Source organism: Vespula vulgaris, chromosome 18 (genome assembly GCF_905475345.1).
Source record: "Vespula vulgaris chromosome 18, iyVesVulg1.1, whole genome shotgun sequence".
Lineage (NCBI taxonomy): Eukaryota > Metazoa > Arthropoda > Insecta > Hymenoptera > Vespidae > Vespula > Vespula vulgaris.
This window is the reverse complement of record NC_066603.1, coordinates 29,575-44,338: the sequence shown is the minus strand read 5'-3', so window position 1 is coordinate 44,338 and position 14,764 is coordinate 29,575. Positions and strand designations below refer to the sequence as shown.

At 38.5% G+C, this 14,764-nt stretch overlaps 3 protein-coding genes across 3 annotated transcripts; 2 read left to right on the top strand and 1 right to left on the bottom strand.

Annotated features, from left to right (window-relative positions):
• The first annotated feature begins 103 nt into the window (after positions 1 to 103).
• On the top strand, positions 104 to 10,806 carry LOC127070294 (ionotropic receptor 25a). Its single transcript, XM_051008042.1, has 5 exons — positions 104 to 6,982; positions 7,063 to 8,216; positions 8,535 to 9,367; positions 9,526 to 9,855; positions 9,949 to 10,806. Exons 1-5 carry the CDS (start codon positions 6,838 to 6,840, stop codon positions 10,298 to 10,300), a joined length of 2,814 nt encoding a protein of 937 aa, XP_050863999.1. The 5' UTR covers positions 104 to 6,837; the 3' UTR covers positions 10,301 to 10,806.
• A 151-nt stretch (positions 10,807 to 10,957) lies between these two features.
• LOC127070320 (pseudouridylate synthase RPUSD4, mitochondrial-like) lies at positions 10,958 to 12,710 on the top strand. Its single transcript, XM_051008121.1, has 4 exons — positions 10,958 to 11,467; positions 11,556 to 11,742; positions 11,809 to 12,007; positions 12,107 to 12,710. Exons 1-4 carry the CDS (start codon positions 11,251 to 11,253, stop codon positions 12,569 to 12,571), a joined length of 1,068 nt encoding a protein of 355 aa, XP_050864078.1. The 5' UTR covers positions 10,958 to 11,250; the 3' UTR covers positions 12,572 to 12,710.
• LOC127070326 (uncharacterized) lies at positions 12,702 to 13,282 on the bottom strand. Its single transcript, XM_051008134.1, has 2 exons — positions 13,106 to 13,282; positions 12,702 to 13,010 (listed from the first exon to the last, which is right to left on the bottom strand). The coding sequence occupies exons 1-2, from the start codon at positions 13,144 to 13,146 to the stop codon at positions 12,761 to 12,763; spliced, it is 291 nt and encodes a 96-aa protein (XP_050864091.1). The 5' UTR covers positions 13,147 to 13,282; the 3' UTR covers positions 12,702 to 12,760.
• Positions 13,283 to 14,764: the final 1,482 nt, after the last annotated feature.

Here is a 14,764-nt window from a genome sequence, read left to right as displayed (position 1 = left end):
ATTATTCATCGTCCTTTCCCTCCATTCGATCACGATGACCTATCAATTCCTCGATCGTATCCACGAGATAGTTTTAGAATTCGAGAAACTTTTCTAATAATGCGAACTTATCTTCAACGAGGGAAACTGTGAAATATTCACAACGCACGCGGCCGAGCGAAATTCTCGACGAAAATGCGTCGAGTTCGGAAACAAGATCTTTGAGATTTATTCCTCGAGGAAATCAAGGAATTTGAGGAATCGATCGTTCGTGTATTCGAGGAACCCTTTTATGTGAGCCCTTTTTCTCGAGCGAAACTGTGGAAAAAATGGCTTCAGGCCACGACTTACCTACATATCGAAAGATGGAAATAATGAAAATCGTTGTATTCGCTCTTCCGAGTCGATTCGAACGTGCGATCGAAAACGTGTTTGAAATAATAATATATAATAGATCTTACGTTAGAGACTTTTGTCAAGTAGATACTTCAAGATGGAATTTTGTAGAAAATGAATTCGTGCGTATTCGAACGACGTTAGATTTACGTCTCTATCGTTCACTCGTTATCATCTCTTTGATAACGATGAGTCTTCAAATAGGTATATCAAATATATCTTCGATTCTGTTGTAGATTTCTTCTTAAAAGTAATCCATGAGTCAGAATTGTGCCACTCACGTTTGCAATGCGTACTTTGGTCCTTTCCTCCGGCCCGACGTAGCTACATATCTTTTTATTATATTAAAGCCATCCAAATGGACGATTATTATCGTAGACTTTTCTACTTTCTCTCTCTCTCTCTCTCTCTCATTTCTTCGTTTTTTCATCGTCGTTATTTCAGCACCGAAAGAAAATACGGTAACGGAATATAAAAGAACCTTTGTCCGTTCCGACGCATTACTCTTCCCGAGTATGTACCAAAACGGAACGCTAGAGAATATAGAAAGAAGCAGTACACTTTCCATTCTTTTCGCGATCGCAATGTTTGAAGGTTTTGAGATTTGAAAAAGAATTACGAAAAGCAAAGTCGTACGTTCGATTCAACTCATTTCTATCGTGAATTCGTGCGTAAATCATGCTCATTTTCTCTGACATACGTGTAACTTCGTTATCTAGAATTGCTTGAACTAGCTTAAATGAAGATTGAAAAAATAAAAGTTTGGAGATGGAGGAAGTAGGAGGTAGCAGTAATAGTAGTGGTGGTACTACTAAAAACATACTCGACCGTTTTTCGCTCACAAAAGACCAACATCCTCGTACAGCAGCGTCGCATATAAGAGGGCAAACTTTGCATAACGACGAGAAAACGTGTAATTAAAAATTTTACTTGTTCGTTCACTTTCTAGAAAAAACAAGTAGAAATCTGATAAAAAGCGAGACGATGATTACGAACATTATACCACATATAGTACGTATATTACTTATCGCTCGAACATCTTGTTCGAATAGCTTCGATCGATCTGTTTCCAAAGTTACGTATCAAACGAAATGGATTAATCGAGCTGTTGATTAATGGCGATCGAAGAGAAATAGGTATTTAATTAAAATCGAGCGGAACCGCGAGCTTCCATCGAGAAGAATTACTATGCGTCAAAAGCTTGAAGCACGCCACTTGTCACGCGATCCCTTCGCCATACCTACGTACCGGTATATCAGTATTTCGTGATATATAGAAACGAATTTCTAATCGTAAAGAATAATATTCATTGATCAAAGTAATTACACAAAGTTATCGCGAAATATTCCAACTTTCAATTTTAATACGGTATACGATATATCGTATCTATATACATATATCTATTGTTAGATTCATATGTACTTAAGAGAGTCCACATATAACGTGCGAATCGCGATTCGATCTCGACTGCTTTCTGTCACTCGCGTACACCTTCGCGTGTCGTTGCTTTTCTTCGATTAGTTAATGTTCGAGCGATAAGTGGATGAATTTTAAAAGTAATTCTAAGATCGTTCAATATTTTTTTCTTTCTTTCCTTTCTTTTCCTTTTCTTTTTTTTCAACGATTATTAATGATTCGTGTTAGTTATTTGTGATACAGTCGATAGGCAGTTTCATTTTTAACTCGACTAATTTCGACGAACGAACGTTCTCCTTTCTTTTCGATATAGACGAAGAGCTACAGAGAGAGAGAGAGAGAGAGAGAGAGAGAGAGAGAGAGAGAGATCGATAAAAAATATTTACAGATTACTTCGATTAATCTTCAAAGTGATGTAGCCGTGCATACTTATATAGATCTTTTACACGCTGCTCCCGCACTATAGATAAAGTGAAAATAATATTTATTGTTTTTTTTTTTTGTTCCTTCTTTGAACGACAAGCAAGCTTCATTTAGTTGACCTACTCGCGAAAGTAAATCGCAAAAAGTAAATTCGAATAAATTGGAAAGAATCGTGGATGAGCACAAACACAGGAGTAAAAAGTAAGTAAATTGACGTTATTTGTTAAACGAACGTTTGCTGCGCGCCCGTTCCCATGGAAATGATTCCCCGAGGAAGATAAAAAAAAGAAACAAGTTGAAAAATAAGGATCTCCGAGATTCGTTCTGCATTCGTTCATCCATCATCGAGCAACGACTCTTCAACGTAAAACCTAAGTGGACGTAAGAAATGTTCCTATAACATCTGTCGCAGCTGTTGGATCGAACAAATTAGGTATTGACTAAAGAGACAAAAGATATGTTGTCGGACACCGATTAAAATAGACGTTTTCTTCGTATCGTAGCAAACGAAAAGTAGCCAAAGGAAAAGCAGCGTTGAAATTGTGACAAAAGAGTCCAATGCCTGAATGATTATTGACTGTCGTTACTGTAACGGGTTACGAGATGATATCCTTTTGATTAACATTTCTTTTTGATTTCCTTCGTGCATCGAATTGCGAAAAAGGGAAAAAGAAAAAGAAAGAAAGAAAAAAGAAGAAATGAAACGATACTTGCTTCTTTCGCGTAACAAAGAAACATGAAATAATGAGATTAACCTTTTCGTCTGGTTTCCGCATAATCGTAGGAACAAATCTGACCTCGATTTCAAATGCTTTTTTCTTAGTTGCAGTGACAAAAACTTTTCTTCGACGTGAACCGCGTTTCAGTTCGTAAACGTCTGTAATCCGTCACGTTGAAGGATTTAATAATTTGAACGTTAATTAATTTTCCCAAAAGTCCATTTTGTCGGCATAGCGCATGCCAAATCATTGATTGAGTCGAGCATACCGAATGTCCCGTTTATTTGTTTTTTCTTCTTTCATGGCTCTCTCAGCAATATACGAGTATATCGCGAGGCCGGTTGCATAAATTAACTCGCATGGTTTCGTGGATCTCGCACCTAGATAAGTAGTTTCCAAGCAAGAGAATGCACTTTAATACCTATGCCAATGGTCGGTTCTACAAGCTCAAAGCAGTCCCTATCGCAAGGCTCGATAACTTTAAGAAGAAAGATAATGAAGATAATAATATATCCGATCTCAAGCGATTAAATCGTATGATACGATTTTGCGAAATTTGTCTCGTTTGTCTCGCTTTTTTTATTTTTACAAGTCACGTAGATTTCTTATTTCTAGCTCATTCCTAAGGAGAATCAGGCAGAACTGCGCGTTATCTAAGTAAGTAAGGTTTCGGGGGAAGAAAGATGGCGCAAAGATTTTATCTCACATCGTAGCCGTAGCTCCAAAAACCTTTCACCATGTGCGACAAGTATAGTGGATCGTGGTCCGGTTACTGCATCGATCTTTTCAAAGAACCGCAGCGCATTCCGAACTTCGCCTATGAGATGAGAAAACCTTACGATATCATGTACCAAAGTTACCAAATAAAGTCTTTAGAATAAAGAAATACTGGTGGGAACGAGTTGGAAGATTGGACCAATAAGAGATGCCAATGTCAGATCGAATATTCGACTATTTGTGGATCACCGACTTCTTTTTTTTTTTTTCTTTGTACGATCGAAGTTAACAACATTTTGTACGACTAAGTACAAACGAGTAAGACACTCGGAATATCCTGATTTAAAAAGAATCGAGTATCATAATCCTAGGGATAAATAAAGGACAAGTTCTTTCTACCTCGCGTTTTTCCAAGTTAGTCTTAGCTCCAAGAGTAATTCAACCCTTTGTCTCGTACTTCTTTTCATCTCATCTTAACGCGCGGGATACGAAAGAGATTTAATGTCGAGAGAAAAATAATCAATGAGAAAACGATGGAAAGAGAATCCTGAAAAAGTCGATTGCGGACCTGTAACAGGAATAAACGGTTACCATCGTATCGAATTAGATACATGAATTACCTGAATCGCATGGCGTATCCCATTAATACTCGTAGTGATAGAAATCGTGATTCTTTGTTTTGAATATTGACAGTACTATTACGTATTAGGAGTAGCGGTCTTGAAAGGTAACATACGTCGTAGGTAGAGAGATCGATTCTGCCAACGTGATCGTCGAGTGCTCGCTTTCAAATATTCATGCGAATTTCTTCGCAAGAAATAACTCGACGTATGGAAACTAATATTTACATTACGTACATTTTGAGTCTATTTCGGTGATCTTCCAGCAAAGATCCTTGAAAATGGAAAGTACAATATTTCGTCTATCCATGTATGTATACGTAGGTCTAAAGGAGAACCTTAACATCTATTACCCTCGTCGCCGTTGACGAAAAAACATGTAGGGTTTTAAAAATGATGAGTTTAAGGCTATCCATCGCCTTCTTCACATGGCGTATGTGACTTGAGCGACTGGTATGGACAAAGTATGAACTAGAAGTGCCTATCGCATCGGTGTATAAGCCGCGTGATGGTTATTTAGAATTTAAATTAATTAGAATTTTTCGGTGGGTTTCTCTAAGAAACTATTTTATACAATCAATTGATTTATTAACCAAAGTATGATTGGCGTATGATGAAAGGTGTAGTCCAAGGTGATGTCCAGTTAAAAATAGAAAGAAAAGGAAACGCACTGAAACATATTACGGGCCATTATCGCCCGGTGGTACTTGCGTTATATAATCCATATATGGATTTCGATAGATCGCAAATAATGCCGACCCAGGTCTCGCCACGTGGAGGTTGCTGCTTTTGGAGGTTTGCGAGCTAACGGCGAGTTTGCTTTCAAATCCGCGGTACTGCCTTGCGATTACTCGCAAGAAGAAGGTGAAATTCTATTATCGGATTTGGATCAAAAAGAGAAAACACAAAACAAAATAAGAATCTGCAAGCGTACTTATCTAATCGGTATCGGGGTTAAGTCCTTAACGTCGTCACAGCGACCTATTCGATTACAGCTTACCGTTAACCGGGGGATCCTACTTACGTATTCCCTGGCTCTTCCAATTAACGAAGAGTAAATGGTCGTCGTTCTAACCTTCAGCTATTGTGATTCGAAGTTGGGATCCATTAGCAGCGCGATGCACTTAGCAATATAAACGTACATATATAGGATACGTAGGTATATACGGACCGACCTTCCTTCCTTTTCCTGAAAACTTTGTTTTCTCGTCTTTATGTCGGCCAATACGAATACAATGTACCTACATGGACTAAAGTTGCTTTATCACAGCTAAAATATCATGAATTAATGTCGTTAATTGTAAGCAGAGAATTTTGAAAAAGTTTCAAGATCATTATCTCGATCCTTTTCAGCGTGTATTGTACGATTAGAACGTTCTCCGTAAGTTTAATGAATGCTCGTGACTGTAAGTAATTCATTAATAATGCGCTTTGCCTTCTAAAAGAATATACATATATAATGTTACATTGTACATATATAGGTATATATGACCTTTTCGAGCGGATACATAAATCAACCTTCAACGATTTGTTACTTTTTCATCGTAAAGGAAAGGAGAAGTTAAAGGAATGATAAACCGATAAAAAGTATCGTTTAAAAAAGTGCCGCGATAAAGAGAAAAGTAAAGACGCCCGATGAAAGATGTAATTGATTTTTTTCGGCAATTATTCTTTTTACTTATGTTGTTCAATTCGTTTAGTTCGAAGGATTATCAACAATCGTAAAATGGATCGCCATGAGCACGAGATCGAGTCGAGCCTTGTTGATGGAATGTATGAAAAAATCAATATGACACCAATTCTATTAGCGAATAATTGTGACGTAGATATAATTATTATATGAATATAATTGTTATATATATATATGTATTATCGTATGCACACTTTTGGCCTGCGTACCTAATTGTCATCGATAGCGCGTATCGTAAATTAACGTTACGCTTTTAAGGAAAGTTTAACGGAAATGCGCGAGAGATAATTATTCATTTAAAGTCCATTCCGATAAATGGAAGATAATTGTTCGAATGATATCTATATCTAAGGAAGATCTGCCAAATACGAATCAAATACGGAACCAAATGCGGTCCATCGTTTACGCTGAATACAAACGATATTAAATACTAAATATGTTAGATGCCTATATAGTAAATGAAGATTTTTCGAATGAGTGTGAAAATAGAAATCGGAACTTTCGGACATCGGAATAAACGAAGGGAAATATAAGAAGGAAGAGAACGTTATTAACGATTAGATAATAATCAGGATGGCAATAATGTATAGATCCTTTGTAAAAATAAAGGCGAGAAAGTCCAAAGGATTGATTGGGTCATCCCCGAGGCAACCGATGGGCAAACAAAAATAAGCGAAGCATCGAGCAAAGTTCCAGTTCGACGACTAGCCTTGTCCAGAGAACAAGCCGATATTCCTCGTATAGTCAAAAATTGAGCCGTCATCGTGTGTCCATCATTTCAGTAGGACGCTGTCATTCCCCAACGAATCGCGACGCGATAGAAAATCTAGAAAGGGGAAGGAGTACAGGGAAGAGTTTAACGGAGTGATTCTCGACCATGAACTTTGCTTTCCCTACATTAATCGCCTCCATCATTTACGTTCTTTCGCCTAAATCCGCTCAAACTCTGGTCGATGGTCAGACAATAGAAAATAAGCCGACGAGAAAAGGGACCGTAACCAATCCCAGGCCGGTTAATATTTGTAGGTGTTACTTTTTAACAATCTCTTTTATAAAAATGAGAATAACAGACGACTGATCCAAAATCAAATGCTATTTTCAGTCGTGATCAACGACGAGGCCAACGGGATAGCTAACGCGAGCATAGAGGCGGCCCTGAAAACGCTTCGTGATAAATACCAAGGTCACTTAGGCCAAGTTTACTCGGTGCAAGCGAACGGATCCGATCCCCAGGATTCTCTGCATCGAATATGCGATGCTTGGGAAAAAGCAATCGGCAGAGGTACGGATACCGCGCCGGATTTCGTTCTATCAACGGCAATCGCCGGTTGGAGCGTCGAAGCGTCGAACTCGTTTTCGAGCGCACTCGGTTTGCCAACGTTGTCCGCTCAATTTGGACAAGAAGAGGACCTACGATATTGGAGTAACTTGGACTACGAGAAGAGATCCTATCTCGTGCAGGTAATGCCGCCGGCTGATCTGGTGCCCGGGATTATTCGAAAATTGGCCATTTACCTTAAAATCACAAACGCTGCGATACTCTTCGATCGTAACTTCGACATGAGCTACAAGTACGACAGTCTTCTGCTGAACGTACCGACGAGACACGTGATAAACATCATTGCACAAACTGTCGACGACATGAAGGAACAACTTTCGCGTATGCGAGATTTGGACGTTGTGAATTATTTTATTCTGGGTGAGGGAAAGACCATCGATATGGTCCTTAAAACCGCGGAAGCTTTAAATTTTACCGGCCACAAGTACGGTTGGTTCGCCCTGACTATGGAGAAAGATATTTGGCCAAATTGCAATTGCAAAAATATCAGTCTACTTTTCATAAAACCGGAATTGAGAGATACGGAGGATACGACGAGCGTCGACGATTCTCTCGAAGCTGTTCTACCTAGTCCCTTCTTATCGTCCGCCTTTTATTACGACTTGACCTTGCTCGGCGTCGAAAGCATGAAATCCGCGATAGAACGCGAGGAGTGGCCGCTACTACCTTCTCACATCGGTTGCGACGATTACAATGGCAACAACACACCTAGCAGAAATTTTGATTTTTTCGAGAAGCTTCGGGCTACCTCGAAGAATATGACGCCAACCTACGCCGCTTTCAAATGGGGTAAAAAGAACGGAGAGCACGGGGCCGATTTCCGAATGTCCATCAATTTGGTCTACATCGAGAAAGAGATTCTGACTTCCGCCGAAAATATCGGAAGTTGGTCGGCTGGAGTAGACTCGCCGTTGGAGGCAAGTTCTCAAATATTGCCTCGGATATAAGCCTCGCTTGATCCTTTGGCTTGTCTCGCAAGCGCTAGCGCATCTTCGAAATCGAGAACGATCGAACGTTCGTAATCCGTTCGTCGCGTCCGATGCAAGATCGACACCTTTCGAAGATCTTTCTAGCTACGTATAAGTATACTTTTACGCACGCACGCACGCACGCTTCCAAATACTTTATAGACAAATTTCGTTCGCTGTTATATTTTCTCCAATTTCCCCGTTCCCCATTAATTCGTCCATTCGTTGAGGAAAACCTCTCGAAATGTATATACGTCTTGTTCGAAGGTCATCAACGATATTATCGCAAACACCACAGCGGTGACGAGCTACAGAGTCGTGACGGTGATCCATCCGCCGTTCGTCATGTACAAGGAAGAGACAGGCGAGTGGTATGGCTTCTGCATCGATCTGCTCAACGAGATACGCCAGACTGTCGAGTTCGAATACGACATACGAGCGATAGATAATTACGGTGAGATGAGCGAGAATGGCAGTTGGAACGGCATGATAAAAGAGCTAATGGAGAAACGAGCTGATATCGCACTCGGTACTCTTTGGGTGATGGCGGAGAGAGAAAAGGTCGTTGATTTTACCGTCCCTTATTACGACCTCGTTGGTTTAACGATAATGATGTTGAAACCAAAAACTCAAACGTCCCTCTTCAAGTTCCTCACCGTTTTGGAAAACGAGGTTTGGTTTTGCATACTCGCCGCTTACTTCTTCACGAGCTTCCTCATGTGGGTCTTCGATCGTTGGTCACCCTACAGCTATCAAAATAATCGTGAAAAGTACAAGGACGACGAGGAGAAGAGAGAGTTCAATCTGAAGGAGTGTCTTTGGTTCTGCATGACCTCGCTGACACCTCAGGGCGGTGGCGAGGCACCAAAAAATCTCTCGGGACGGCTCGTCGCTGCTACTTGGTGGCTCTTTGGTTTCATCATAATCGCCTCTTACACGGCGAATCTCGCCGCGTTTCTTACGGTTTCTAGGCTCGACACGCCGATCGAATCTTTGGACGATCTTAGCAAACAGTATAAGATTCAGTACGCGCCAGTTAAAAATTCTGCGGCGTATATTTACTTCGAGAGGATGGCTCACATCGAGGCTCGATTTTACGAGTAAGTCCAAACGAGCATGGCGATAATTACGATCGATCTCGTAACGATCGGTTCTAGCCTTCTATTTTTTTCTTTCCTTTTCTCTTTCTCCCATCCCTTATCTCGAAATTGACCGGCATATTTCTTGCGGGATATTTACTCTTTAATTACGTTTGCAGAATATGGAAGGACATGAGCTTGAACGATAGCTTGTCGGAAGTGGAAAGGGCAAAATTGGCCGTCTGGGAATATCCTGTCAGCGATAAGTACACGAAGATGTTTCAGGCTATGAAAGAGGCTAACTTCCCTGCCAACGTGGAGGAGGCAATTAGACGGGTTCTTCGTCTTGATTCGAACAATGAATTTGCCTACATCGAAGATGCATCGACGATCAAGTATCTCGCTATGACGAATTGCGATGTTATGCAAGTAGGAGAGGAATTCTCGAGGAAGCCTTATGCCATCGCTGTGCAACAAGGCTCACCGTTGAAAGAACAATTTAACAATGCGTACGTAAATAGAGACGTTTCTCTCTATACATCTACATAAATAGTTACGATTAATCTGTTTTCTTTTTCTCCTTTTTTCTTTTTAACGCGTAGCATTCTAATATTGTTGAATAAGAGGAAATTGGAGAAGTTAAAGGACAAATGGTGGAAACGTAATCCCGAAAGGAAGGACTGCGGAAAGGAGGACGAGCAGAGCGACGGTATCAGCATTCACAACATCGGTGGTGTCTTCGTAGTGATTTTCGTAGGCATTGCTTTCGCTTGTTTAACATTAGCTTTCGAATATTGGTGGTATCGTTATCGACCAAAGATCGTTAAAGCCTCGAGGCAAATCGCCTCGACTCCAAACGGCAAAGCTGGGAAAGCCGTAAGACCAATAAGATTTAATTTACAACCGGCGCCCACTCATGGATTTCAAGCCACTCGATTTAAATCGAGGTTTTGAATTTCTTCTGCTTTTTCGATAGAATTACTCGCGCGTTTGAGTTTTTGCGTCAGGATTGCGCACATGGCTGCTGTGTGTATCTTATCATATATCGATATATTCATGTTTATATATAAAATATTGTGTGTCATACATCAATACCTTCAAAAGATTTTTTAATTGAAAAGGATATTGTTTTCTATCGATCAACCGTGTTCTTTCCTCTCTCTCTCTCTCTCTCTCTCTCTCTGTGTTTCCTCTCCTTTACGCTCCTCTTTGTCTACACGTCTTACGCCATGTAAGCATTTATTTTTACTGTTGCCATGTATGGACCGCGCGTTTAATATCTTTCCTTTGATCTTTATCGTTACGAGTATAAACAGACAATAAGCAACGACGAAGCATTAGTTGCCGCCACACGGAGCTCTTCGAGATACATGAGACACCGGCGAAAAGTTCTAAACATTTTTCTAAAAAGAAAAAATCTTTCCGATCGATGCATTCGTTCTTTGGGATCGATACTTCTTTAGCAACTTTTAGAAAATTTCCTGTTACAAAATTTGCGCCATAATGCAATAGGCTGCATACTCAATTAGTCTCATGCACATTGGCTTTTATACCTCCGTTCGAATCAACCAATCGGATTTCATTTCTACGAGATGCGTTGCCCGGAGCGCATTGAGATAATTTAAAATTGCGAGAAACATTTGATTAGAAGTACTTAAGTATGTGATATTAAATCTTGTTTTTATTATAAATATTCCAATAACTAATATTTTAATAATTAACGCATTTATTTTTCAACGTGATGTATAACCAAGCATTATTAATAAATGCTTCGATAAATATTTTTAAGGTTAGAAGTTGTTAAATAGAAACATTCAAGTCTTATTAAAGTTGACGTAGCAACAATTTTATCGGGATTTTATAGTGATTCTATTATCGATATAGTAGGGACAGCAAATATTAATATGCCGAGTGTCATATTAAAATCTCGTTTTGCGAGACCATTATATACTTGCATGGTAGACAGACAATGTCGGAAATTTCTTAATAGATATTTAACTGACGACGTAAAGCATACCTTGCAAAAAGAGAAAATCATTCATCCCTATAGCAAATTGCATCCATGGAAATCTCGTGAAAGCTTTTCTCGATACTTGTTAAATAATGTTATATACAACGAAGGTTAGAAAGTTGTTACCGTAGGGTTTATATAGTTCAGATCGAACAAGAATATTACTCTTTCTTGTGCGTTACTTTTCTTTCTTTACAGATGGATTGGTTGCAATAAATAAACCGTACGGCATATCCGCTAGAAAGCTATTGATTGCAAATAAAACCTATTCCAATACTTATTCTATGGTACCAAATGGCGTAGATTATACCTTAGACGATAGTTTACAATTTCTCGCGGAGAAATTAGGATACACCAAATTGATTATAGTTAAAACACCAGAAAAGTAAGTTTTCTATAAGAAAAATATTTTTATGCGTTTATAATGTCATTTCTTACCCATTAATTACAGATTTATGAGCGGTGTAACGCTATTAGCAGCAAATGAAAAGTTACAAGATGCCATTCGTACTTCCTATCAAAGAGCAATAGGAATGCAACTTCTTAATAAAACATATTGGATTGTTACTTTAAGAGTACCAAATCAAATAAAAGGACGGGAACACTTGTGTATGTCGAAAGAGTTAAATCGATCTGAAACCAGGAACACGGTAATTTTGTTTCTACCGTGCTTATATCGCTCTCGTATACCATTCGGTGTAACGATACAAGGAAATTCATTTGCCTTATTTTATATTATAAATTTATAGATAACAATTGGAGAAAAATGGAGTAGGAATGCGGAAAAACGGAGAGAAATAAAAGTGTTAAATATCGAATTTGAAATCATCTCAAATTCAACGAATAACTTAAGTTCCTTTATAGAGATAAAATCGTCGACCACAAAATGGCATGCTCTACGATTGTTTGCTTCAACCAGATTATATACTCCAATTCTGGGAGATAATCTTTATGGGTCAAGAATACAGAATATCGCGGGCAGATGGGTATTATCATTTCCAGAAGCAAATAATGACGCACCACAAATGAATTCTGAGCTGTTAAAAATATTACATTTGACTAAAGCTAAACAAGAACTAATACCTTGCCATGTTCATGCCCGAAGTGTAATTTTACCAAAATTCAAGGGTACGTATTTGAAATTAGAAGCACCCTTAACATCGCCGTTCGACTGGACTTGCAAACAATTGAAATTTAAAAATATACCACTGTAAGAAGCAGAGTCTCGTTGTACATAGCACGTTATGTACATACCCATGTATCGTGAGATATTTGTATTGCATTTAAATCGTACATTAGACATATTTGTGAATCAGAAGCAATAAGAAATAAAAGTACTACGTAGACATTTAACATCTCAATTGATATTTTACCAACAACCACAGAAATATTGCATAGAATAATTAATGACTTAAGACATGTTTGCCTTTTAATATTCTTCTCATAAGAATTCGTCTACCCGCAGGCGTAGACATTCTTGCATACCATCCCAATCTTGTAACGCGTTTGTACTCTGAAGGTTTTGCAAAGTTATACCTCGGCTTCGTTATATAGAAGAATTTTGTTCTGACGGATGTGAAATTCCATTGACACTGATTCGGTCCAAGTGGTACGTTCAACGGTCGAACGAGCCCATTGCTTGCTGCGTTATGTCTGTGAAGATTAGGAAGAAAAGAAATTTTTAAAAATGATACCATTACGATGATGCAGCAACGTGAAAGAGATACGAAACGGAAGATACTACATACGGAAATGCAGTTAAAAAATTAGAAATCAATCGGCCAAACATCGTTTAATACGATTGTTTGTTCGTTCAAATGTATATAGAATATAAGAAAAGATATGAGATGCGGAGCAGCGTGGAACGTAAGCGTTGGAATTATGGCCGGAGGTTAGAACGGAATGGATTTGATACAGTTTCTTGCTAAAGAGATGGCGCTCGCGAAAAGAACACTACCGGCGAAACGCATGAATTATTGCCTTCTTGCAGGCGTAATTCATTATTAACATCGATATAATTTGTAATTTCATATATATATGCACGAAGGTAAATACAATAATTTTTAATGCTTCTAATGTTTCGATTAATGATATAAGAGATTAGATGGATTTAATAAGTCGATTGACTAGAACGTTGAAAGTCTAAGTTAAACGAAGTTCAAAGTTTCAGCTGCAGTAGATAGATATTTATCAAACTGATAACTGCGATCGTTAGTTTATCACGCCCGATAATGATTCATAATGCACACGTACATATGTACACATACGTAAATAATATCGAGATTAATAATATAATGATTTGCAGATACGTATTTAGGTAGAGATTATTCAAAAACCCGTAATGCTCTTTAGCTCTTTGTAATTATCAAACATAGGTCGTGATAATTGTCATCATTAATGATAGAAACGTGCTTCCTTGACTTTCATGTGATCAACTAAAAGAGTACGCGTCGATGCTTCTCCAAGATCATGGCTTTGATAGATTCAATGGAATGTCGTTATAGTATACAACACTCGATTCCGATTAGTCGTGTTGTACTTTTCTCGAATTACATGAACGTAAGAACGAGATGTAAATATGTCTCTAAGTACCATCCTCGTGCACGGTGTTCGTCACGTGCTTACGTACCTGCCATTTAACGTGCATCACGCTCTCGATACGATCTTTTATATACTCTTGTTTTGACAAAGCTTCCTCGGGCGACTTTGAAGACGGTATCAAGTTAGCTTTCCTCAATCTCGTTTCATAACTCCTCCCGAGATAGGAATTATTATAGATACGCGAACTAACTTATTCATGCCCGTATGGGTGTATTCCTTTTTCTTACATTTATGATATTTCTTTAAAAAGAGGAAAGGCGTTTCTTCTAAGAACTTGAAAGATATTAAAAAACACGTTATTTCTTTTTCAAGCTTGCGTACATTCAAATATATATATATATGTGTGTGTATATATATATATATATATACACACGTATTTTTATATAAAACATCCTTTACAATTTAAGGTATTTACATGTCAGCCGTTAGATATCGGCCGCTTTGCGATTTGAACGCGTATGTACATCGTTTACCCGAATACGTTTCCTCTCTTCTCTCTTTTCTTTCTTTTTTGTTTTACGCAACATTTTTCGTTTCGTAGACATTGGATCTTATACTCGTTGGATCGCATAGAAACCGTTCTCTCACTTTTATATCAGGGCGCGAATCAGGTCTGCTCCTGATACGTGTACTCCGATCCTTTGATTCTAGCCCGATGAAAAAAGATCGGAGTTGAGAAACTGAAAAGTGTTACATCCCTCTCCGGAAGGTGTAAATAGATGTGCTCGTTAAGGACTCGTAATAAAAGCAAGTAATACTAATCGAAATTGATCATCGAGCATATTAATTGGCTTTATCGTTGCCCA

What these genes read in the sequence shown, in the direction of transcription:
- LOC127070326 (XM_051008134.1), bottom strand. Translation starts at nt 13,146, where the DNA reads ATGTTTGGCCGATTGATTTCTAATTTTTTAACTGCATTTCC. An exon ending in AATTTTTTAACTGCATTTCC is followed by an intron (nt 13,011 to 13,105) that starts GTATGTAGTATC and finishes TAATCTTCACAG; the next exon opens with ACATAACGCAGCAAGCAATG.
- LOC127070320 (XM_051008121.1), top strand. Translation starts at nt 11,251, where the DNA reads ATGCCGAGTGTCATATTAAAATCTCGTTTTGCGAGACCATTATATACT. An exon ending in TAATGTTATATACAACGAAG is followed by an intron (nt 11,468 to 11,555) that starts GTTAGAAAGTTG and finishes CTTTCTTTACAG; the next exon opens with ATGGATTGGTTGCAATAAAT. An exon ending in GATCTGAAACCAGGAACACG is followed by an intron (nt 12,008 to 12,106) that starts GTAATTTTGTTT and finishes ATAAATTTATAG; the next exon opens with ATAACAATTGGAGAAAAATG.
- LOC127070294 (XM_051008042.1), top strand. Translation starts at nt 6,838, where the DNA reads ATGAACTTTGCTTTCCCTACATTAATCGCCTCCATCATTTACGTTCTT. An exon ending in TCCCAGGCCGGTTAATATTT is followed by an intron (nt 6,983 to 7,062) that starts GTAGGTGTTACT and finishes TGCTATTTTCAG; the next exon opens with TCGTGATCAACGACGAGGCC. An exon ending in AAAGAACAATTTAACAATGC is followed by an intron (nt 9,856 to 9,948) that starts GTACGTAAATAG and finishes TTTAACGCGTAG; the next exon opens with CATTCTAATATTGTTGAATA.